The 23,128-nt window shown below is 37.5% G+C and overlaps 1 protein-coding gene across 1 annotated transcript; it reads left to right on the top strand.

Moving 5' to 3' along the window:
• The first annotated feature begins 4,182 nt into the window (after nucleotides 1–4,182).
• Nucleotides 4,183–22,505, top strand: LOC149830635 (uncharacterized). Its single transcript, XM_090015502.1, has 15 exons — nucleotides 4,183–4,380; nucleotides 4,570–4,705; nucleotides 7,025–7,082; nucleotides 9,477–9,539; nucleotides 9,645–9,813; nucleotides 11,925–12,085; nucleotides 12,170–13,112; nucleotides 15,761–16,242; nucleotides 16,349–16,423; nucleotides 19,743–19,923; nucleotides 20,010–20,105; nucleotides 20,179–20,245; nucleotides 21,006–21,044; nucleotides 21,732–21,870; nucleotides 21,956–22,505. Exons 1-15 carry the CDS (start codon nucleotides 4,183–4,185, stop codon nucleotides 22,308–22,310), a joined length of 3,162 nt encoding a protein of 1,053 aa, XP_089871628.1. The 3' UTR covers nucleotides 22,311–22,505.
• Nucleotides 22,506–23,128: the final 623 nt, after the last annotated feature.

The raw sequence follows: 23,128 nt of genomic DNA, 5'->3' as shown, positions 1-23,128 counted from the left end.
TTTATAAATATTTAATTTTTTAGATTGTCATCTACTAATTGATCTTCCTTTGGTTAACAACAGGCGTTGCAGAAAAATTCGACAAATAGAGCAAATCATACTGTCGAATATACCAATGGATTATCTTCATGCCTCTAAAGGTATACAAGGGTAAGTTTCTTATTCCTTAAGTTTATTTTTTTATATAGTATAATGCTAACTATGTTTAATCTAATAGATTCTTATTTTTTTTTTCAAACTGAAATAAATAGGCAAAAATTGATGACAAGTGCATCCTATGAAGAGACGCACACTCATTCAGATCGTACAACATTCATCTGTAGTAGAGCAAAAGACACATATGTAAGTAACTCACATTTTGTAGTGTCATATTCCTTCATTTTATTTTATACATTATCATTAGTTACTTATAACCAATTATTAATGACATGCAAACAAAACTGCAATATATGAAGATTAAAAATTCAACATCTTCTTCACAAGGAGGTCTTTGCCAAGGTCTTCGGAGAGCAACATAGACATGTGAGGGAGATGAGTGTATTTTTTTTATCTAAATCATCATACTCCAACCAGACTTAAATTTTGCAGCTATCATCTCAACTGGACGCGACTTAGACAAAGCTTCAACAATTAAGAGAGAAAATGGAAAGATAATAATTAGACATGAAATTGAGTGAAAGACATAAGCAACTAGACAAGAAATGGAGCGCGAGAGAGAAGCAACTAAAAAATTCAGAAAGGAGATTCAGACCTTCATGAATGCGCATAGACAAAACCCCCCATAGTAGATTTCTAAACTCTTTGCCATAATGGTTTTGATTAATGTTTTGATTTCTAAACTCTTTGCTATAATTGCTATAATTAAATTTTGATTTATGTGAATATTAGAAGGGTATATGTTTGTTATAGGCTTGAAGATGATATAGAAAGTATAAAGAGTTTGTATTAGAAGTGTGTTTATTGAAAGTTTGGAGAGAATGTAGTGGGTTTGTATTTGAATTGTGTTTGTTGCAGACTTTGAGAGGATGTGAGGGGGTTGTATTTTTTAAGTGTATATTTGAAGTTTTTGTTGAATGTATGATTGAAGTGTATGTCAATAGTTTGAAGTGTGTTGAATATTTCAAGATATATGTTTGAAGTAAATGTTTGAAGATGTATGTTTGAGGACATATGCTGGAAGTTGATTGTTTAAAGTGAATGTTTGAGAATATATATTAAAGTTGAATGTTTGAGGATATATGTTTGAAGTTGAATGTTTTAGGATGTATGTTTGACGCTTTTGTTAAATGTATATTTCGGTTGCAAGTTTTTTAATGTAAAAAAAAAGCTAATTTTTAGTTTTCAATTTGTAGGTTGATAGCTTATAATGGTGACATTATGTTTTGCCGTTCTAGGCTAGATCTTTGTCTTACCATTATAGCCAGCTTATACCAATGAGTTAATTCTCCTTATTATTGCATGCAACGGCGAGTTAATGTTTGTTGTTATACATTATAACTGTGACACAAGAATGTTTTAACCTATAGGTAGCCTATAACGGCGAGCAAGAGATCTCGTCGTTCTAAGGTATCTCATAAAACAACCTCGCTATTATAACCAACCTCGCCGTTATTAGTGTTTTTAGTTTCGGTGAGTAATTTCGCTGGTGTTTGGTCACCTTTAACGGTGACCTATAAATATCACCGTTATTGGTCAACAAAGGTTATTTCTTTACGGTGACTTATCGGTGAGAAATTTTGTCGTTATAAGCCAATAACGACAAGAAATAGAGCAATAGTAGTGAGAAAAATCACCTTTATTGACCCTCGTCTTGTAGTGAAACCTTCATGTTTACATGACATATAGTAGCTATGCTTTTCCTCCTAACCTGTTTGGCAATCATCACTCTAACGAAGTGTTGATCACTTAAAAGAAGTAATGAGGGGAATTGCCACATAGGTAGCCCTATCATGAACATGTACAGACACTAACACTGAGAATCGAAACATATTTCAACAAGGCCTGAAAATAATTTTAAGGTCCAAACCAAAAGAGGCTCCAACAATCTGTAGGCGCAGTTTGTGCAAGTTGTTAGGATCGGGCGTTGTTGATTTGCGCAGAGAGTGTGTGAGACAGAGAGAGAATGAGAGAGTGCAGTTTCTAAACAGCCTACTCATGGGGATTTGTGCCAGGATGATCCTGCAGCGCGCAGGGGCTGAGGACTGGGTAGCCATTTCTCCAACCTTAAATGTGATATTAAACCGTGCGTTTGAGAAATTGAGAGAGAAATAAAATCAAATATGTTTTGATTTTGAAACAGTTTGTAAAACCAATTTTAATAAATATTTTGGATTTGCCCATTAAATGAGCAATCCATTTGACAACGAGAGAGGGTCATTCTCTCTGCTTAATGCATGGATCTCATGCATGAGAGGGGCATCATCGCCACCTTTGTTTTCATATACGGCCAACATCTCCTTAGCCATGCATGCTACTGAATAAAAACTGTGTCTCGTCCTCTCTTTTCTTCATCCTCTTTTACCTTTGATCCTCTCCTCCTCCTTCCCTCTCCTCTTCGTTCCCCTCCTCTTCCCACCGTCGAACTTCTCCTCCTTTCTTCCTCCCTCTTACTCTTTCACCTCTCATCTCTGGCTCCAAACACAGCCTTAATTCTAACCGTTGGTTCGACGGTTAAGATCAAATAGAATCGAGCGCCATCATATGTCATATAGTGGGATTCATGTTCCTTTTGTGATAGACTTCACATGCCAACCTACACAGTTCAAGTGGTTGGTTTTTATCCGGATCTGTACACAGATCCAACAGGATATGTCCAATCAAATCCGAACCTGCGAATCTGATCATGCGGATCCAAGTTCGCTGCTCACATTCGGACTCTATATTAAGATCCCAAACCTAAAACAATGTGTTGAGTTTGGATATGAGATCCGACACTATCCAATCCATTAAGCATCCTAGGTAAGGGTGTCAATGGGTTGGACCCCCACTAAAATGGGTGAATCCAAAACCCAGATTCGATTAAGTGATGCAGGTATCGGATATGGATTTGGATCCAGTCAGATTTTTTATAAGAAAAGCCAAACACAAATTAATCCGATAAGAGTTACTTAAACCATACTCGGTCCATACCTGGTAATATTGTGGATCTTAATCAGAATTCAGGTCGAACCCAGGTTTGATATAAATTTCATATATCATACCCGACCCATTTAATAATCGGACCTCATGAATCCAACCCGATCAGTTAATCAGACCCTTTCTTTGTAACCAAACCCTAACCCTATAGGATCCGGTACGATTAGGAATGGGGTTATACTCGATCCGTTGACATACCTAATCCTAGGGCCGCGAGGTAAGGCGTGAGCTCATAATTACGATACACTTCCTACGTGGGGGGGCGATGAATGGTGGGACCCACGGATTCACCCCGTGGAAACCGACAAAAACGAAGGACGAGAGGTTAAGTTAGAAGCCGTAAATCTCAAAAGAGGGTAAAGCCTGACACAAACGTGCCTGAAAAAGGTCAAAACAGGAGCACTTTCGTCCTTCTCGGGGTAACTTTTCGGTGTTTTTAACGGTCGGTAAATGGTGAAAAATGTGCAGAATAAAGCGATGGAACAGACGAGCTTTCGCCTTTGGCGTGAAAATCATTAGCCCACGCACCTTTAATTTCAGTAACCTCAAGTCTTTCACTTTTTTTCTCGGTCCAAAAATGCAGATGCTTGACATCTTTTTTTTGTACCTTTTTACGATGACGGAGATGTCCTTGGTCACTTTGAACATAGGGTGTCAACGGGTCGGGTTGGACCCAAGTAGAACCAAACTTGGATCATGGGTCCGAACTCCGGGTTTAATCAGGTCCACTATAAGAGAAACCATACCCGGACCCGATAAGAACTACATGAACCTGACCCAGACCATACCAGGTAAAATAATCTTTTTTTTTATCATTTTTACATTGAAAAATTGCAGGTCGTAATCGGAACTCGGGTCAAAGCCGGGTCTGGTATAAAAAACTTTACCCGGGTCCATGTATTAATCAGACCTTCAAGTCCAGACCCAGGTCTTAATAGGGTGTCCTTATTTGTCACCATACCCGGACCCTATAGGGTTTGGTTTGGGTCGGGTCCGGATAACTCGGACTCGTTGACACCCTTATTTGAACCTCACATTTTGTCCGTCATGTCTGGTAGCAATACCAAGAAACGTGACCAAGTTCATGAAATCGGACAACGTTTTCTATCTCTACAACTACCAATGGAGTTCATGAACTATGTCACGTTAGGTTCAACTGCTGAAGCCAGCTTTTTAAATGGTGGGTGCGCTTGGTTGTTGGCTCAGTGCACTCTGCTAGGCTGCCCCGGCTTTATAATGGATTTAGTGAGTCAAGCCAACCAAGTTGTAATCTGCGTAACAAATATCTCATTACTAATAAAAAAAAATATTGAAAAACTAGAACACAATGATTTAGTTAGAAGATGTACTGATGTATTCCTTTTCTTTTTCTGGGACAATAGACGACGCTTCACTCATTTGCTAACATATTGATTGCAAAACCTTGTTCATTAGGTAATACAATTAGCTTGGGCCTTGCAACAAGAGTTGCGCCTCCATAGGTTTCGAACTCGTGACGTCCTTAGCTTCGTGGCATCCACAAGTCGCCGCTATCAGATGAACGGAGAATACCTTTACTGGCGAATTAAACGTTTGCGCCACTAAAGATGCAGGAGACTAAAGGTCACCTTTACGAGTGCACATTTTAGTGCGCCAGTAAATACCAACTACCATTTTTCATATATATATATATATATATATATTTGATTTATTTTTAGATTTCACTTCGTATATGTTATTGAATTTAATTAACTTATCTATCTTGTTCATTTTATGACAACACCTCTCTCTCTCTCTCCGTGGTTAGAACTTTATATTAATAAGTTTTTATAAAAAAAGAACTTTATATTAATAAGTCAAAACTGAGTTGTCGAAGGGAAATCTGGACAATAACTGTGCGTTAATGAGTCAAAACTGGGTTGTCTAGGCCCAGCCTCATGAAGTAAGCACGATAAAAAGTAGTCATAAAAACATTTGACGATTGATTCTCTTCATAAGAGTCCATGGTATAAATGGTTGAGGGGAAAAGTTGGTCAAAGTTTTTTATGATATAATTTCTTTATGAATCGACAACTTGACTAGGGTTGCATAGTCCATTTGCCAGAAACCTACCGTTGGATCGCATTTTTATAGAGAAATGATTTTTTGAATCTTCAAAAACCAAAAAATTGTGAACTATAAGTTTTAAATCCCTTAAAAGATCTACTTATGTGTTGTAATCGGATAGCCTAAATGTTGATTTCTATTAAACAAACTATGTAGATTACATCTTTAAGGTGATATAAAAAAGTTAAAAGAAAAAATGAACAAAAATAAAAAATTAAAGCGTTTAACGTAATTAATAAAGAACCACTTATGCAAGACTTGATTCAAAGTCGGTGCCAAATTAGGCGCCTTGACCAAGTTGTATAAGTCATTTATTGAATCTTGCAAGTCCTATTAGGAGCTATATGAATTTTTAATGGTAGGACAAAAGAATTTAAACAAATTTTTTTTTTGATATTTACATGGATAAACTGCCCTCGAGATCAAAGACTTAGCCACGCTGGCTCTGTCTGCCGCACTTATGATCACTGTTCTGGCAAACATAAAACTCTGTGAAGCCACCCACTTGGCCCAAGAGAGTTGCCCCGCTTTGGCTTGTGCAAGCAATGATGCCCATGTAATTTGAACCTAGACTGCCTGCCTAGCGGCTTAGGCCAATCCCACTACGCTAAACTCCTTTAGGACTAAGAATTTAAGCTTATGAATTGATTACCAACAACAAGAAGTTTACGTACAATGATGGATTGGATAGGATACCAATATCCAATATCCAAGGCCAATTAATTGGGTCTAGTATAAGCCTAGCTTTGTTTCTTGATTGGGCATGAAAGGGTTTACTAAACCAAAAACCATATTGATTGTCGTGCATGATCAACTCATGAATACCGGTACACATATAGATACGATAGCGATTCGAGGCATAAATGCATTTGTTATGATTATTAAGACGCGAAGGCATGCGTTCTTTTAAATATTTAATAAACTTTACAAAAGATTTAAGTGTTTCTCAGGTCTTATTTGAGATTATAAAAAAGTTGATCGCTAGCATAAAATTTCAGGCAAGATGTGGGGTCTGAATTAATAAATTTCTCAATTCCTATTTTTTCTCTGAAAGAGTCTCTCTTACCAGATTTTCCCCGTTACGGCATCAATGACACCTAATTAAAGGCGCCCAAAACGTACAATAATATCCAGCCAGAGTCCAAGTACATATCATGCACAAAATGTGAGAAGCATTTACAACCGGATCCGTGGATCAAGGGTCCAGATCATCAGCCAACGCACTACACGTAAGGTGCTATTATGGCCACACTCATTATGGCAATCATCGGGTTGGATCTGGGCTGGATAAGAGCGAATTGGGCCCAGACCTGCTTAATTATGCGGACCAATGTTATCAGTATCGGTATCGGGCCACCGATTCAGCTGTATTGGCCAATACCGATACTCAGCTGAATTCGTTTTCTTTATCGGCCCAAAAATAATAAAAAATTTATTATGTGTCAGTCATAGCGTCGTGACACATGTTAAAACCATTAAAGTAATTTTTAAATAATATTAAAAAACATCTTTTGATATTTTTTTTTACATTTATTGAAAAATAGCCGATTCAGGTATCAAAATTCTGCCTATACGAAGCGTATAGGCCGATAACATTGGTGGGGACACTCATTTGGGTGGATCCCACCTTCCCTTGATCACTTCCCTTGTCCATCATAGAGAACCTGTTGCTTAGGCATTAAGGCAAAAAATGATGCACACCTTACTTATTCAATCCTCAATGTCTTTTAACTTGTATACCTTAGCAATCACATCACACACTTTTAGCTGCACTCCATCTGCTGTTGAACCCCACAACTAACAGGCTGTCAGCCAAAGACGAAGGGACGGTCGGCCGGCAGGGCCGGCGACCCGCGAACCAGGTACAACAGAACACTCAAAGTGTACAATATGATTGCACCTGATCTGCCCTCTTAGCCAAGTGGTGTAGAGCCCTTGTCGGGTTGGACATTCACCAACTTATTCATAAAAGTAATTTGAACCCGCTTGTGATTGATTCTATGAATGCAAACTCCAAAAAACTTTGCGTACCTTTGTGGACAAGTGTGAGCATCCAAAGTTGCATTCTTTGTCTTCGTCTATTCATAACTGTGAAATAACTCTATGATAATGTTTACTATATATATATATATATTAGAAAACTCAGGCTTGTAAATAATAAGCAAATTGCAAATAAAATCAAGTTCAAGAGATTGTTGCAAGCTTACAAAAAAAAAAGGGATTAAAAAGGAAAAACATAAAAAAATAGGCAGATAATTTTACAAAAGTCCTCTTTAACAGCCAGAGCGAACGACTGCTGTAGTAATAAGTCCACTTGGTCTTGGTAACTACTCCGACAACAACGTGTCAACTAACGAAATTAAATCGTCCGATAAACGCAAGCTCGTGTACTCTTAAGAAACTAATGATCTGAACCGTCAATCTGAGGTTCTCGGATTCCTTATGCAGTATCGTAGGAGGGTTTAGGCAACCTCATACTAGAGTACATGCCAAGGCACTCATGCATGCGCATGTAGCGTCTCTTCCTCTTGAAGGAAAAGGACAACGGAAAAGGGTTCTTCCGTCATTTTCTTGCTCGAGACAGTAAAAACGAGAGTGGAATTACCGAGGGTGAATTTTATATCAAGAAGATCCGATATTTGACCGAGGAGGCGTTAAAAAAAAAGCAATCGATACAAAAAAAAAAACGGGATAACAATAAAAAACTGAGCGTGCGAGAGTCAAGAGTGGTTAAACCAAACCTGCATGCTTCTATCATTGCATCTTGGGCTGGGAAACAAGCCGAGCCGATATCGTGGCTCGGCTCATAAGAGTTCGTTCGAACTCATAAAATAAAGCTCGATAAGCTGAATGTGAACAACAGCTACTCAGCTCAAGTTGACTTGTATAAGCTCGTTCGGTATTATAAATATTAGTAATGATACGTCAAATTTCTTAAATTTTTCAGTGTATCAAAATTTTATAATTTTAAAATTTTATGTTTTTTGTCCAAAAAATATGATCAAAAGCATGATTCCTATCAAATAAATTATATTAGTACACAAAGATACAACCAGTGGTATAGCTAGGATTCATGTGAGGAGGAGGGGGGGGGGGCAAACAGGGGTGTAGCAAAAAAAGAAAAAATTTGGTGTGATAGTTGGGGGTTCAGGGGCAGCCACCCTGAAATTTTTTTTTGAGATAAAATAAAAAATGCTACAATTACTAATAAAAATCTATTTCATATGGACAAATCAAATTATTTGCGGCAGTCAGGGCTGAGCTAGGACTGGGCTAAAAAAATGGATAAAAATCTATTTCATATGGAATCAGGGCTGGGCTTTAAAAAAAAAAATTAACTGTTTCGGGAGGCAGGACTGGGCTACAGCCTAGTCTTCCCCCCCCCACAGCTCCGCCTCTGCCTACAACTATGATTTCTAGTATGTATGCTTAGGTACTTCCAGAGCACGATAGCATATCTCTATAAATATATTTTAATATCAATGGAGGCTCTCCCCTGTTGGTAGAAGCTTGGCAGTCTACGTTTACATGTGGTAGGCCGTTGCATGTTCAAAACCCAATGGTACATTGAATAATAACTGATGGAGTCTGCCTGACCCCAGCTTCCTTTCAGCTCTAAACCAATCTATTTCTTTTATGAAAAAACCAGCTCTTTTAACTCGGGTTCATTGCCTGTTCAAACTCAGCTCGGCTCGACACAAGAAACTAATAAAGCTTCAAGTTGTTTACGAGTCCTGATTTCATTTTTTTATAAAATTAAATAAAGGTCTCAATTTATCAGTTATTCACAAAACACACTCAATTTTTTGTTATTTCATTTTACAGTTGTTGTTGTATTTTACAGATAGTATGTTACAATTACTAGGAAAACACAAATTACTCACTTGACTAATTTGGTTTGAATTCTATGCCATCTCATTGCAAGATTTAGGAACAAATCAAATTATTGAATTGGATCGTTCTGAATCAAACGTTGCAAAGATTTTTTATTTTTATTTATAAATATATTTTTTAAACATGTAAATGAATAAATTCAAGATAGAATCCGTTACATTCAGGTCAATTATGTTGATTTAGCACACAAAAAACAATTTCTAGAACACACACAAAAAAAAATAATTATGTTGAACGTAACGATGAAGATTCCAAGACTATTTTATTAAATACCTAAAATGCTGTTACGATAAATTTTCTATTAAAAAATAAAATAAAAAATTAACAGTTCTATTTCTTTGTTTTGTATTTTAACGGTGAAGGTGGGGGCAGGGAGAGCAGAAGCGTAGAGAGGAGGGCGAAGAAGAGGAGAAGTGGTGGGGACGGTGGGGTCTGGGTAATCGAAAAGGAGGCGTTTTTATTTCTATCTTCCCGCCCATTCCACTCCCCCTCTCTTTCGTTCTCTCCCTCTCCCTCTCGTCTTGAATTAGGCGGAGAGTTTTGGTCATCCCGCCATTTTCTCCTTCTTTCTCCTTCGTCTCTGCGAGGGAGGGAGGGAGGGAGAAGGATGCCGGGGATCGCCCGGCAATTGGAAGAATGGGGACGCCGGAGAAGAAGCAGATGATTGACGATCGCGCCTGTGCTTCTCCCATCGCTGAGGTGGTTTTCTTTTTCGAATTTTTTACTTATTTCTCGCCCGGCTTGTTTTTCTCGGTTGTGTTGGGGACGGGGGAGGTCTACATCAGGAGATCGGTTGGGGTTTGGCGTAATTCCTAAACGGATTTCCGAAATTGTGGTTCACAGCTTCGGTGATTTTCTTTTTTGAAAAAAAAAATTCCGTCTTTTTCTCGGTCTGGAGATGGGTTAGTTTTTGGGGTAATTCTTTAAGGAATTTCCGAAACTGTAGTTCACGACTTCCGTTTGACTGTCTGTTCAGGGAGCAGTGTGAAGTATATGGTGCTTCGTCACTCTTTCACTGTTACTTCCTCTACATCTCTTCTCCTCTCGCTCTCACGGAACGAGAAGGAATCGACAATTACGAGTTTCTGTCTGGATTTGTTGCTTTTCTTTTTATGCTTGAAAGATTTATCGTATTCCATTTTCGATTTTAAAAATGAGGGAAGCGGGAACTCTCTCTCTCTCTCTCTCTCTCTCTCTCCTGCTAATGCTACCTATCCTTTGTCGCAATCTGGGCAAGCGGCTCCGGCGTGAGCCCATTTTATCTGTCTGATGTTCTTTTCTCTTGTGCTTTCTTTATTTGTTTTGGCTTTTGCTCTTGTTCAGTTCATGGGTTCAACATTTTGTTGATCTTCATGAGTGGTAATGTTGAATTACTTTCGTCTCTCTCTCTCTCTCTCACACACACACACACACACACACACAAAGCACTTACATTCTACCATTATGACCTGATTTTGGGATTTATTGTGATTTTCAAGCCGGCCTCTGGATCTTTCCTCTTTCTTGCATTATTTCGATGAGTATTATCTGTCATACTACTTTTAGTTCGTTCGTTCGTTCTTGTTAAATTTTTTGTATATCCACATATGTGCGCGCGTATGCTCCAGGCATGCTTGTTATTTAATGTGAATGTTTTTTTTCTTTTGTTTTCATGTAGATCTGTGAGGTATCTAACAGCTTTGCGCAATTTGAGGGTATTTTTCCGCATACTGGGTTTCTATTGTCTTTTTCTTCTCAAAATTCTGAAACTTGCATTTTCTTTTTCTTCTCAAATTGGAGTGTGTTCTTTGGTTGATATTGCATCCCCATCCCTATTCTTGCCTTCTTTTTTTCTCTCTTTCCTACTTGGCTTTGGAGATCTAATGCTTCTTTCCCATTGTCTTGAGGGTCACTGTTGTTCTTATTATCTTTTAGGGGTTTCTTGTCAGTCTGAGATGCCTGATGGTTCTGTAGGTGTTTCTTGGTCTAGCTTCTCATTTTTACTTCACCTTATCACGGAGCTTTCCTGCTGATGTGCTATTGTCTTGGTCTGCAACACTAATGAACATGAATTTTGATGTTTGATGCATAACCATAAATATATTTGGTGATTTTGTCTTGATTTTTGGTGATTCCTTTTCTGACAATGAATCAAATGGTGAAATTTGACTTGTATTTCTCTGCAAACTTAATAATATTGATGACTTTTTATACTGAACCAAACATTCACCATTCAAACTAGGTATTTTGTTTGCTCATTTGAAGATTTGTGTCTTTTATGCATTTATGGGACAGCGCTATTTGGTTTCCATGTTTGGGGTTACAGTTATGTCCTTCTGGTCTTGTTTCTTACTCCTTCATGGCCGATTGGTGGCTACTTTCAGCATTGCAGCTAATTTTTTCAATGATTAAAGTTGGCCTACATATGTACTTAAGTTTGGTTTGTTGCTACTTGCTGAGTTACCACTTGGGCCTAATGCTGATTACGTTTGACAATTCTCTACTGAAGATGTTAATTTTGTCCTTCTTCCTTTTCTCTGCCCCATCGCCTCCCAATTGTTTGATGCTCACCATTTTCTTCTTCTTCTGAACTATTTGTTACGGATAGATTAGCATGGTGATGTGGAAATAATTAATAGCAATTGTAAATGGTTTGTGTTCTCATTTTTTTATTGGTCAATGCCTCTCTGTATGAGCTGCCTTTTCCACTGAATCTTTTCCCTTTTTCCCCTGCCGTTTTAATTTCTGGGCACATCTAAAGCCTTGGCTTCTTTCTACCAGAAGTCCTGCCCTAAAGATTGCCTTCTGATAACATCTTTTTCTCTGTGTAGGGATCTCCTGTGTTCAACTACATTTCTAATCTGTCTCCTATTAAGCTAGTTAAGTCTGCTCATGTTTCACACTCATTCCAAGAGCTTAATTGTGCTTCTCCTCCATGTGTTTTTGCATTGCCAAGAATCAGTTCCATGAGCCAGTCTGGCACCCTTAGAAGGTGAGGGATTTTCTATTGATTAGTTTTTCCTATCCTATTCATTTATTTTATAAGATTGGTTTTCTAATTCATATTTTTCTTCAGGGATCAATTCTCTGGTTCATGTGATGTGAAGTTATCTCCAGATGTTGAAGAAAGAAAAGCACCAACAAGGGCTCAGAATGTTCTTGAGCATTCTTCTTGTTCCACTGAGGCTGCTGCAAAAGTGAAGTATGATAATGTGCACTCTGCAAACATGCAGGAAAATACTAATGATGCTAGGGGTGCTGTGCGATGCTCTGCACATAGCCCCAGTCATGATGATTACAATACAAATGGTGCCACTAACCTGCCCATTAGGCAATCAAATCTAGTTATTGAATCATATCAAATCTTACACTATGTTGATAAAGGCTCCAAGGGCTGTGTGACACCTTCCTACAATGTTAAGACGGAATCTGGGATTGAAATGCCTAGTAGTCTGCCTTTCCCTGAGATTGAAATGCATAATATTCCGTCATCACTTATGCAGTTTGTAAATACTTTGAATACTATTGAAGGTCAATCAGAAGCATTGGGTGCACCAGATATGCAGTCTACAGCTAATACTAGGGATAGTATAGGTTCTCTCAATCAAGAGAATGATGAAAGGCCAGAGTGTGATTGGGCAGATATGACCGTCAATGACATCGACGAGTTTTTTATTTTTAGTCCCTCCACAGAAACAAAGGCACATTTAGGGCAGTCGCAACAACTTTCAAATCAGAATTGTAATTTTGTTTCTTCTTTTATGCCAAAATACTCCCAAATTAGCACTAATGGCTGGAGCAGGACACAAACTTCTGGTTCTTTGCATTCTTCACATAGTGTCAGTTTAAAAGATCCTGCAAATGGTTCCAGGGAGCTTGATGAGCAGGATGATATGGATCTCACTCCTCAAGTGCCTTCTACAGATTTGCAGAGTATGTTGGACAATGGTGACAAGATTGAGAAAACAGATGATAGGTCCATATATCCTGATGGGCATTGGATTCCACTCAGCTGTAAGGTACATGCACATTTTAAGATTCTGCTTCCGAACATCATTCATATGGTTAAATGCTTTCTCCTATTTGTAAGTTACTTCAAAGTTCAGTCTGTATATATTTTCTTGGGACAACTTATTGCAATGTTGTAGCCTTTGTAGTTGACCATGTTATTTTGCTCATTATCCATAATTAAATAAAGCAGATAAAGGAAACCAGAAAACACTGAGCACAACTCTTTTGGCTGTCTTGTAACCATAAGCCATAACAACCTAGAAGAAAAGTGGACTAATACCATGATGCCTTGCGTGCATCATTTCTAGGGGTGTCTTTTGTTGGCTCATTGCTAGAGGTCGCAACTTTTCATATGAAAAGCCTATAGAAGGTGGTCCAAGCCTTTAGAAGGTCATATGCACTGGATCAGATCAGGTCATTGTGAAGCCTTCATGGACATCATGCTCTTTTTTTTCTCTTATAATGGTCAATCATGATTACATTTTAACTTCTGTCAAAATTTACACATACCTTGTTATTTTTCAATTGCTTGGCCTTGTAATTTGCTAATATCTTGTATAACAAAAGAAATCTTATTTCAGTATTTTGAAAGAGTATCATGAGAGTTTGTGTCAACCATAGCTTGAAAACCCAGTGATCGTGACTCGACTGACTTGCTTGGTCTTGACTTGAGAGCCCAATTTTGCTAACTTCTATTATATATATCAAAGTATATGTTGTATAAATAAAATATTGTCTCTGATGCCAATGTGTGTGTGTGTGTCTATATATATATATATCATAAAATACTGAAATATAAGTAAATATTTAGGTGACTCGTGAACGCCACCAAGTTGACTGGATGTCACGAGTATGAGACCACAGGTGCATTCCTTTGCTGGGAGGCTGAAGCGAGGTGTACTTCCTATGGGACAAGGGGGACTTGGGGTTTTACACCAATGATCTCGGTTAGCAAGCAAGGTGGTTTCTATGAGTTGCCAGTTATCCCCCAAAAAAGGTGATATTTAGTGATACAGCTAACATCTAATTACCAAGATGTATGGATCATAAGAAGTAAATTCATCATTTCTATGAGTTGTCAAACTAATATATAAAGCATCTCAATCAACTGATTGTTATGATGTATAAAATATAAATTATCTGATTCTACCATTAACCATCATAACAAGAACTTGTGAAATTCTGATATTGATAAAGTAATTGATGTCTTCATTGTAAAAGCAACATTAAAATTCTAAATAGCAAACAGTAGTAATTAGAATACCTAGATACTATATTTAAATGAAAATTATCATGAGAACAGGTTCATGTTTCGTATAGCTGGCGAGCCGAGCCATGTGCAGCTCGTTTAGTTTAAATAAGACGAGCCCTAACACAGGGTATTATGCTTGGCTCAGGAGACCTCGTATATATAAAAAATATATTTTTTCTATGTGTAATATATAAAAAGAATAATGCATAATATATTTACAAAAAAAAGAAGGCTGAATGAAAAATATATACATAAAATATGAACTATTAAGTGTAATATATGTATATATATACTATGTTGTCAAAAGCGCTAGGCGGGGCTAGTCGGTAAAAAAAAGTAGATAAACAAAACATACACAATATATATATATATATATGTATATATATACTCAACAGTATATACATATACGGTTTCAATATATATCTATAAACAATATATAAACTAACAGTATATATATATATATATATATATATATATATATATATATATATATATATATATATGCTGAACCAACTAGGTAGCTCGCCTAGTCGAGCTGGGTGGCGCCCAGCGCCTAGGCGCACCTTTGACAACATAGTGTTATATATATATATATATATATATATATATATATATATATATATATATATATATTCCATGTACAAATAACATGGAATGTTTTTACACGAGCCAGTTCATGTTCGGCTTGTCTCACTCAAGGACGAGCCGGCTCGAGCTTGGCTTGGCTAAACACAAACACGAGCTGAGCAACAAGCTCAATCCACTGGTAAATGAACCCAGCGCAAACATGCCCTGTTCGGTTCGTTTGGCTCGTTTACCAGCCCTATGTACAAATTAAAAAAAAGGCTCCATTTACACAATCATAATTTTATATGTACAATGTCTTCATGTATAATTAAAACCTATAAATTTGAAAAGATGAAGGTACATATGTGTAGAGGTCAACCAACTGGGCTGACCCAATAGGATCAATGATGTGGTTGATTTGAACAAGTCAATGGGTCAACCCACTGGGTTTTAAACTATGGTATGAACTCTGTTGATAAAACTATGATTGAACTATATTTATCAATGGTTGTGCAAGAAAACATGTATGGGTTGTATGCCTTTTTGAGCATGGGTTTTGGAATGATACTCATGTTCCTATGTTACAAGCTTTAATTGGAGCTTGTCCATAAGTCAAAGTTGGGGAAGTGTTGAATGGAAAATGTAAGTCATTATTCCTTTTTTATACATGCATAAGTTGTTAAGGATGGAAATATGGCATATTGGAAAATTGTGAACTACTAGTTGATGTCTCGAATTGAATTAGCACCAGTGAGATCTTGCTCATTATGTTCTTAGAATACTGTCTCTGCTATTTTTTTTCAAGAGAAAATTGAATTGTTATTGTTTCGTTTATAGGTTGAAAAACAACTACGTGGTATCAAACGGCGTTGTTTAGTTTTTGAGGCAGCTGAAGGACATAGGAAGAATATGGGAGAAAATTATGAGCTCAGTGCTTCCGCTCCATCTCATTCTGATAGAGATCTCTCCCCAGATGACAAGCAGTTGGTTTCTTGTGATGCTAAGTTTAGTTCAAAGCGGATTCCATCTGGCATTGGCTTGCATTTGAATAGTCTTGCAAGTCCCTCTATGGGTGGTAGGGTTATCAAACAGGAGGCTCTAATTTCTGGAAGTCAAATAGTGATTGCAACAAGTTCTTGTGCTTCTGTTAATCCTGCATCTATTAGCCAAAAACCTATAGAGTGCTCCATGGATTTGAAGCCTATTGATAGAGATCCTGATATTTCTGGAGACGAAATTTCTGCTCCACATAATGGTTCCATTGTGCCTGCAGTTGAATTTGGTGAAGAATTCATTCTGCAAAGCCCAAAAAAAAAGAGGCATGCGACCTTGCTTGAGCTTGTTATAGAATGCAACACACTCACACACACAGAGTCATACGTTGTGTACATGCTCATTAGTTTATAGAATATTTACTTTATGCAGACAAAAGGTTACTCAATCTGGAGAAAAGGAAGGCTGCAAAAAGTGTCACTGCAAGAAGTCAAAATGTTTGAAACTGTGAGTTTCGTCTGTCATTTTTTTTTTTGAAAGTTTATTACTAAAGTTTGTGTTGATGGGCTTAGATTATGTTTCAGGGACCATTTCTTGGATTCTGAAACTAGACAATTTCGTATGTCTCAATTCTATTATCACACTGTGCACCTAGCATATGTTCATAACTTTTATGAAGTTATTGGTTACTGTTTATAAATGAAAGGTATCTGAAACTGGTAGGCACCAGCTGCCCTTTAGGATTGATGCTTTGTTGTTGTAGTTGAGTTTATTTTATTTCATAACCTGGTCTATGTCTTTTTTCAATGTTCTTGTTCATAAATGGAACAAAACAATGTCTGGGTAACTTCGTCTTTCACTATGATTTACCGGCAAATCTTACTTTAAATTTCTAACATTCCATTTCACAGATGCTGACAAGTAAAATGGCAGGCTATTGTGATTTCTAAAAGGTATACTTAGATTTTACATTCTTGGAAATGAATCATATGAAAATCAACTTATGGAATGATGACGTGGAAAATGCCATAAAGGAGCTGCAGTTCATACTTGATATTTGTTTATTTTGGGTCAAGTAGATTGAAGGAAGGACTTTATTTCTTTAGGTAACTTGGCTTGGTGTGCATGAAAAAGAAGCTAAATGAGAGGGATGGCTAAAAGGAAGTTAACTGTCAATCCATCATTCTCATTGAAAAGCTGAAAGAGACAAAGGAGGGCAAGAACTGGTTTGTATGAACTATGTACACTCCCTGTATCCTTGATGGATTGGGAGAGAGCAAAGTATGAGGTTTCTACAAGATAGTTGAACTGTTCAAGTATTTTCCCCCCTCCTAATATGAAAAAATAACCGTCTCAAAATGCTTTCTAATTATTTGCTTTAGGTACTTGTATGAAAAATCCTTCTGCTAGAGAAGTCAGGGCAGCTGGACAGGTTTTATTGGTGGCTTACTGGATGGTTATCAAATAGTTGTTCAGCTTTTGCATCCGGATCCTGAATTCTCTACGTACCTATTGGATATCATTCCTCATGAAAGTGCATGCTGAGGTACTTTGTTTTGTCTTTGAGGACATGGCTCTCTTGAAGGTTTTTACCATGTCAATGGCCTAAGGGTGTGAAGAGGAGGATTTGGCTCCAACATCCTGCTGGAAAATTACTGTTTAGTTGGATTATGTAAACCTTCTAAATCTAATTAGCTAAATCATAAATTGGTCAGATCTGGTTTTGGATTTTCATACTCGAAAAAAGAAAAAGTATGTATGACAGGAAGCCTAGCTATGTGTCAAACCACATCTGATGGGGGCAAATGGGTAAGCTGAATCCATCCTCAGCAAAGGTTTTTCCCATCCATATCGTCATCTGGCTACTGACAAGTCTGTGCTCAAATGTCTAGGATCTATCAATGCCAACATTCAACCTGAATCTGACCTGTTATTGCTGGGTTCTATAAAACTGAATACCTCCAACTTGCTACCCTGGCAACATTATTGAAGAAACCCTCAAAGCACCATTTTGGTTATATGAAAGAATAGCGGTGATCCTCAAGTCAGTGTCTTTTTCTTCTTTCTCATGTCAATGGGTGGGGACTTGGATTTGGCAAATTTGCTGATCTGCACTTAGGCTTATTCTGTCGGTGAACCATATATTTTATTTCTCAATCTAAACAGTTATTGGGATGATCATTTGCAGAATCAATCTGATTTGATCTTCGCTTAGGCTTACTCTATCGGTGATTGATGTTTTGATTAAACCAACTCTACATTTATCAGCAAAACTGGATTTGATGCAAAATTCTTGACAAATGTTAACATTATATGCAATCATCAAATATAATTCACAAATGTTATTAATATCTTTCTCAGGTAAATTATTGGGAGAATTTAAGGATAATTACCTTTCATTTTGAATGTCCAGTGGCTTGAAAACAAGGAAAACTTTTGAAATAATTCAGCAAAAGGATATCTTTTTTTATACGTAGGAAGTAAAAGACAATAAAATCATGATGCGAAACTAAGAAAACTTAGATAAGTAGCATGATATTTTCACAATAGTTTCTGATCATATTGCAATATTCTGGAAAACGCTGATGTATTTCTTTTCGTTTCATTTTATTGGAATATTTGTTTTTTATTTTAATGATTTCAGACTATGGGACATACTTGTGAGTGGTTGAAAGAGAATATACTATAATTGTCTTGTCAATCGGCCTTTATTTCTGAAAGTCCTGCATGAAGCCTCATGTTGATCTCATTGAATCTATCTGTCTTGGTGTGTGTGACCTACTTATCATTTGTCCACCAATTCCGTATATGGCTGCACAATACTATCTTTACAATTTCTATTGCAGCTTTGCCTTCTTTACAGTACTTGTCACAACTGGTAGAATCAACAAAAAATGTCATCAGCTAGTTGTCCAAAAGTGATTTTGGGCTCTTGCTGTTATGACATAGGAATGATCCATCTCACACTTGTTAAGGATATGCATCTGATGCATGTATTGCCAAATTTTTGCAATGTCGGTCTTTGAAAATATGTCCAAGTGAACCATTTTGCAGTTTGAAGTTCACTGTTTCAGGGGTGCACATTATTTTTCAAAATGGCAAGGTTTGAGCTTGCCATTGAAAGTTGAATGGTGAGGTCTGGTGGCGATGGGAGTAGATGACAGTTATGGTGGGCTAAATCACTATGGGCTGGATAACAGTAATGTTGTTGGCATGGTTAAGGAGGTTGTTATAGTGCTTATTGTAGTGGCACTGGAGTTGAAACTTGCTTGGTTGTGCAGTTGAAGAGGTAGACCTCATGGCCAATGTAGTGGAGAAATGGCTAGCTTTGTGATGTTTGCTGGTGGCAAGGTGGTTGGGCTAGTAAGACTTGCCTGAGACTAGAATAATCAGATCCGATTCAGTATGTCTCAAATCACAACCCATTTGGATTTGTGAGATCTATTTGAATACTGATACTTAAATAAAAGGTTGTGTACTACATTATTCCATATTATGAAACTTGAGTGGGTGATGAAGGGGCTGGCATTTGAATTGTCATAATTCATGTTTTCAACTGCTTTATTTGGTTCCACTGCTATTCTCAGTTTCCGTATATAGAACCAACAAAATGTTACCTTAGGTGCTTTACTAGCTTAGAGATTTGTTGTTTCTTAAATATAGAGCTTATCATTCTCATGCCAAAACACACGCTGAACATTGTGTTGGAGTAGGGTTATTAACAGGGATGCTTTTACAAGTTTTAATTTCTGTGCTCACCTTTTTATTCATGTGTGCATGTCTTTATGTGAAATGTTATAGACTGATATGCATTATCTCTATGCAGTTACTGTGAATGCTTTGCTGCTGGGGTCTATTGTGTCCAGCTGTGTTCATGTCAAGGATGTTTAAACAAGCCTGAGCATGAAGATGTTGTCATTGAAACTCGTGAAAGGATTGAATCTCGTAATCCACTTGCTTTTGCACCCAAAGTGTTGAAGCCACCTGAGCCTGTGCTGGAAACTAAGGTAGAAGAAAATTAAAACTTAAATTCAGCTTGCACATAAGTAAGTCTAAAAGAAATTAATAATCAGGCCTGAGATATACTATGTAGGAAGAAAAGAACATGATATCAATTTTGCCTCGGCATAAGACAGGGTGCAACTGCAAGAAGTCGAAGTGCTTTAAGAAATACTGTGAATGCTTCCAGGTTCTTCTCCTTTCCCGATTGATGTGCCATTTTTTTGTACATTGATGTGACTTGAACATGTTTTGCTGTAAAGGGTGGTGTTGGATGTTCCAGTGGCTGCAGATGTGAAGGATGCAAGAATGTTTTTGGGAAAAAAGAAGGTAAATGGAATGCTGAACAAACTGTAAGATATATTTCATTGCTTGCAAGAACCAAGTTCCAGATATGAGCCTTGCACTTAGTGGTGCTGGGCTAGTGTTCCGTTTTTACCAATTTTTTTGACTTTTTTCTTGGCCGTCTCAATGTTTTAGAAAATAAATATCAACCTACCCTTTGAACCTTGTTTCCCGACTTTGATTCATCATGATAAGACTGACAATGTGAATCATAAATGTGTTCAACCTGATAAAATCTGAACTTATAAGGGTACTGGACTGAGACAGGTTTAGTTTAGATGTATCCAAACCAAGAACTTGTTCTGGCCTTTGTCTGATGACTCTGATCCATGTTACATATGGTCTCTTGAAGGATAAAAAGATAATATATTTATTTGTTAGGTTAAGCACGTGTGATGCCTAGTCTGATTTGGGAGAGCAGATCCTGTCAAACGCTGGGTGAGATTAGCAATCTCACCCGGTGTTTACAACCACAAAACCCACCCCTCTGTACTGTATCTCAGTACAAGTGGGACCCACAGAGGGGTGGGTTTTGTGGTTGTAAACGCTGGGTGAGATTGCTAATCTCACCCAGCGTTTGACAGGATCCACTCTCCTGGTTTGGTTCTTCCTAGACTGGAATAGAGACCCACTATTACCAGCTAAAGTGTGAACAGTTCATAACCACGCACTATATTTTGCAATTTGCGATATATACATTGAATCTAATCAGTTCATGGAAATCTGTTACTTTCTGAAAATACAGACTGCTCTCCGTGCCATCTCTTTGAAGACCTTAGCAAGAGTAAGTTTTGGACAATAACATCCTTGATTCTGCTTGGAATTACTTTTTCTTGCTGCTTTGCTTTTTTATGGAAATTATTTGGTTAACTTTGGCTACTGAAGTTGGTTACTGTGGTTTGTTAGTCGTTTGTCAAAGCAATTGTCTTTTCGGGAAACACAGGTTTCCTGATTATTGTCACTTGATTGTATTTGTGTCACTTTTCCAAAACGTTCAGTTGTTTCCATAATGAAGTCCTTGTGCATAATATCTGCACCTAGCGTGCACAATGGACTGGGTAAGCAGGTTTGTTTAAGCCCCGTGTGAGCTTGCTCTATAGAACAACTGACTCGAGCATGTGCATCAAGCCCGGTCTTGGCATTGTAAAAGAGCCAAGCTTGAACAGGGAATCAGGCTCATTTAAGCCTGGTAAGCCTGAATGAACTCGTTGTATTCATATATTTATGATATCTTTTGTGTAAAGAACAAAGCAGAAATCCTTTCTCATTAGGATAGGGAATTGGGCATCCATGTGGAGGTGGCGGGTTTGAACCCCACCTCCTAAGTGTTATGTTTAAACCTTTTTTTTTAATGAAACCTTGGCTCGAGCTCAACCTTTTTACATTTTGGTCAAGCAGCGCGTGTCCCCTGTCTGCGCCATGGAGTTTATGAATGGTTTTGTATGTTCCAACTGCTTCAAATTGTTTACAGGAAGTCGAGAGGCAGAACTCAAAGCTGTGGAAACTAGTGAAGTGGATGAGCCAAATGAAAATCGTAAGCTCCAGGAAATTCAGAAGGATGACAAACAATCTTCTAAAGACTCTCCTCCAACAGCATATGAGATTTGCAGGTATGAGAGCAAACTTGTTCTAGGGGTTTTGAATTACTTTCCGGTTTTGTTTTGCGGATTTAACTTATTCTCAAGTTGCTTTCAGGTCAGTCATACTACCACCCTTTTTGTCATCTGGCAAAGCTCCTCAATCTTCTGGAATAAGTGGCTACAGTACTCCAACAAATACTGGTTTTTTGCTATCTCGGTTGAAACCAGAGAAGCATTTCCTGAGATCAATTATGGAAGATGACACGCCTGAGTTTCTTAGGGCCATCCAGACACCAAATGATAGAGTAACAGTTGCCTCTCCAAACCGAAAGCGGGTTTCACCACCACATATCGAGGCAGGTGCCTGTCCTGGTTTGAGGACTAGCCGGAAGTTGGTGTTACATCCGATATCTTCATTGCAGCCAGTTCCAGTTGCTCAATGCAGTGATCTCTCAACAAAGTTTTCTTGAGTCTTCCTCCTTTCAGGCTCATACTTATGTGAATAGGGAGGTCAGATGTTCTGAGTGTAATGGTAGATTGCTCGGTATTGCTAATGCTTGTGTATTTAAAATTTTCCTTCCACCGTCATACTACGAATCATGCATAGGGGAGTTGTAATAAATAATGTAGCATAGTCTAGTTTTCAAGTTTTTCAAATTCTTGTTTCGTCCCTTTCCATATTATAGGCATTTTTCTGTTGCTATTTACCTCTGCTTTCCTCAGCATTCTTTATGAGTAGTGCAGGTAATGCTTGGATATGTTGCTCTATGAACTGAAATAGAGGCGGTATCCAGTTTATCCTCCCAACCGTCCTAACCACTTAAAAAAATCTTGGTTACAAGTGTATTTTGCTTATTCTGAATCTATAGATGTGTTTATCAATTCTTATTTACTAAAAAAGATGATTTGATTGAATTAATTCAAAGAGATTTGAGTTTTTCATCACAAAGTTTTCACGTAATATATGCAATTGTCTTTGTTGATTGTTCGTCTAATGAAAAACATGTTTCAACATAAAAAGTATACATCTATAAGTTTAAGCTAAGAAAATGCCTGCAACCAGCTCACACCTTAAGGTGTTAGGAGGGACCAACCTCTCTCTCTCTCTCTCTCTCTCTCTCTCTATATATATATATATATATATATATATATATATATATATATATATATATATGGGTCAATATTTGTTTGGTCATGTCACCATTACCAAAAGATGAGTTTTCATTTTTTTATTTGTGAATTGCATTAAACATGAAAAAGAATTGCTGGTTAAATTGAATTGATCTAA

The sequence above is a fragment of the Nuphar pumila genome, chromosome 8 (assembly GCF_984573655.1).
Source record: "Nuphar pumila chromosome 8, dmNupPumi1.hap1.1, whole genome shotgun sequence".
In the NCBI taxonomy this organism is placed as follows: domain Eukaryota; kingdom Viridiplantae; phylum Streptophyta; class Magnoliopsida; order Nymphaeales; family Nymphaeaceae; genus Nuphar; species Nuphar pumila.
Note: the sequence above shows the minus strand (reverse complement) of the source record. Positions and strands in the feature narration are given on the sequence as shown.

Bases quoted from the DNA above. Each gene is read 5' to 3' on its own strand.
- LOC149830635 (XM_090015502.1), top strand. From the start codon at position 4,183: ATGTCTGGTAGCAATACCAAGAAACGTGACCAAGTTCATGAAATCGGA. The intron at 4,706-7,024 runs GTTTGCGCCACT...CACAACTAACAG, and splicing joins CCTTTACTGGCGAATTAAAC to GCTGTCAGCCAAAGACGAAG. The intron at 21,871-21,955 runs GTATGAGAGCAA...AGTTGCTTTCAG, and splicing joins ACAGCATATGAGATTTGCAG to GTCAGTCATACTACCACCCT.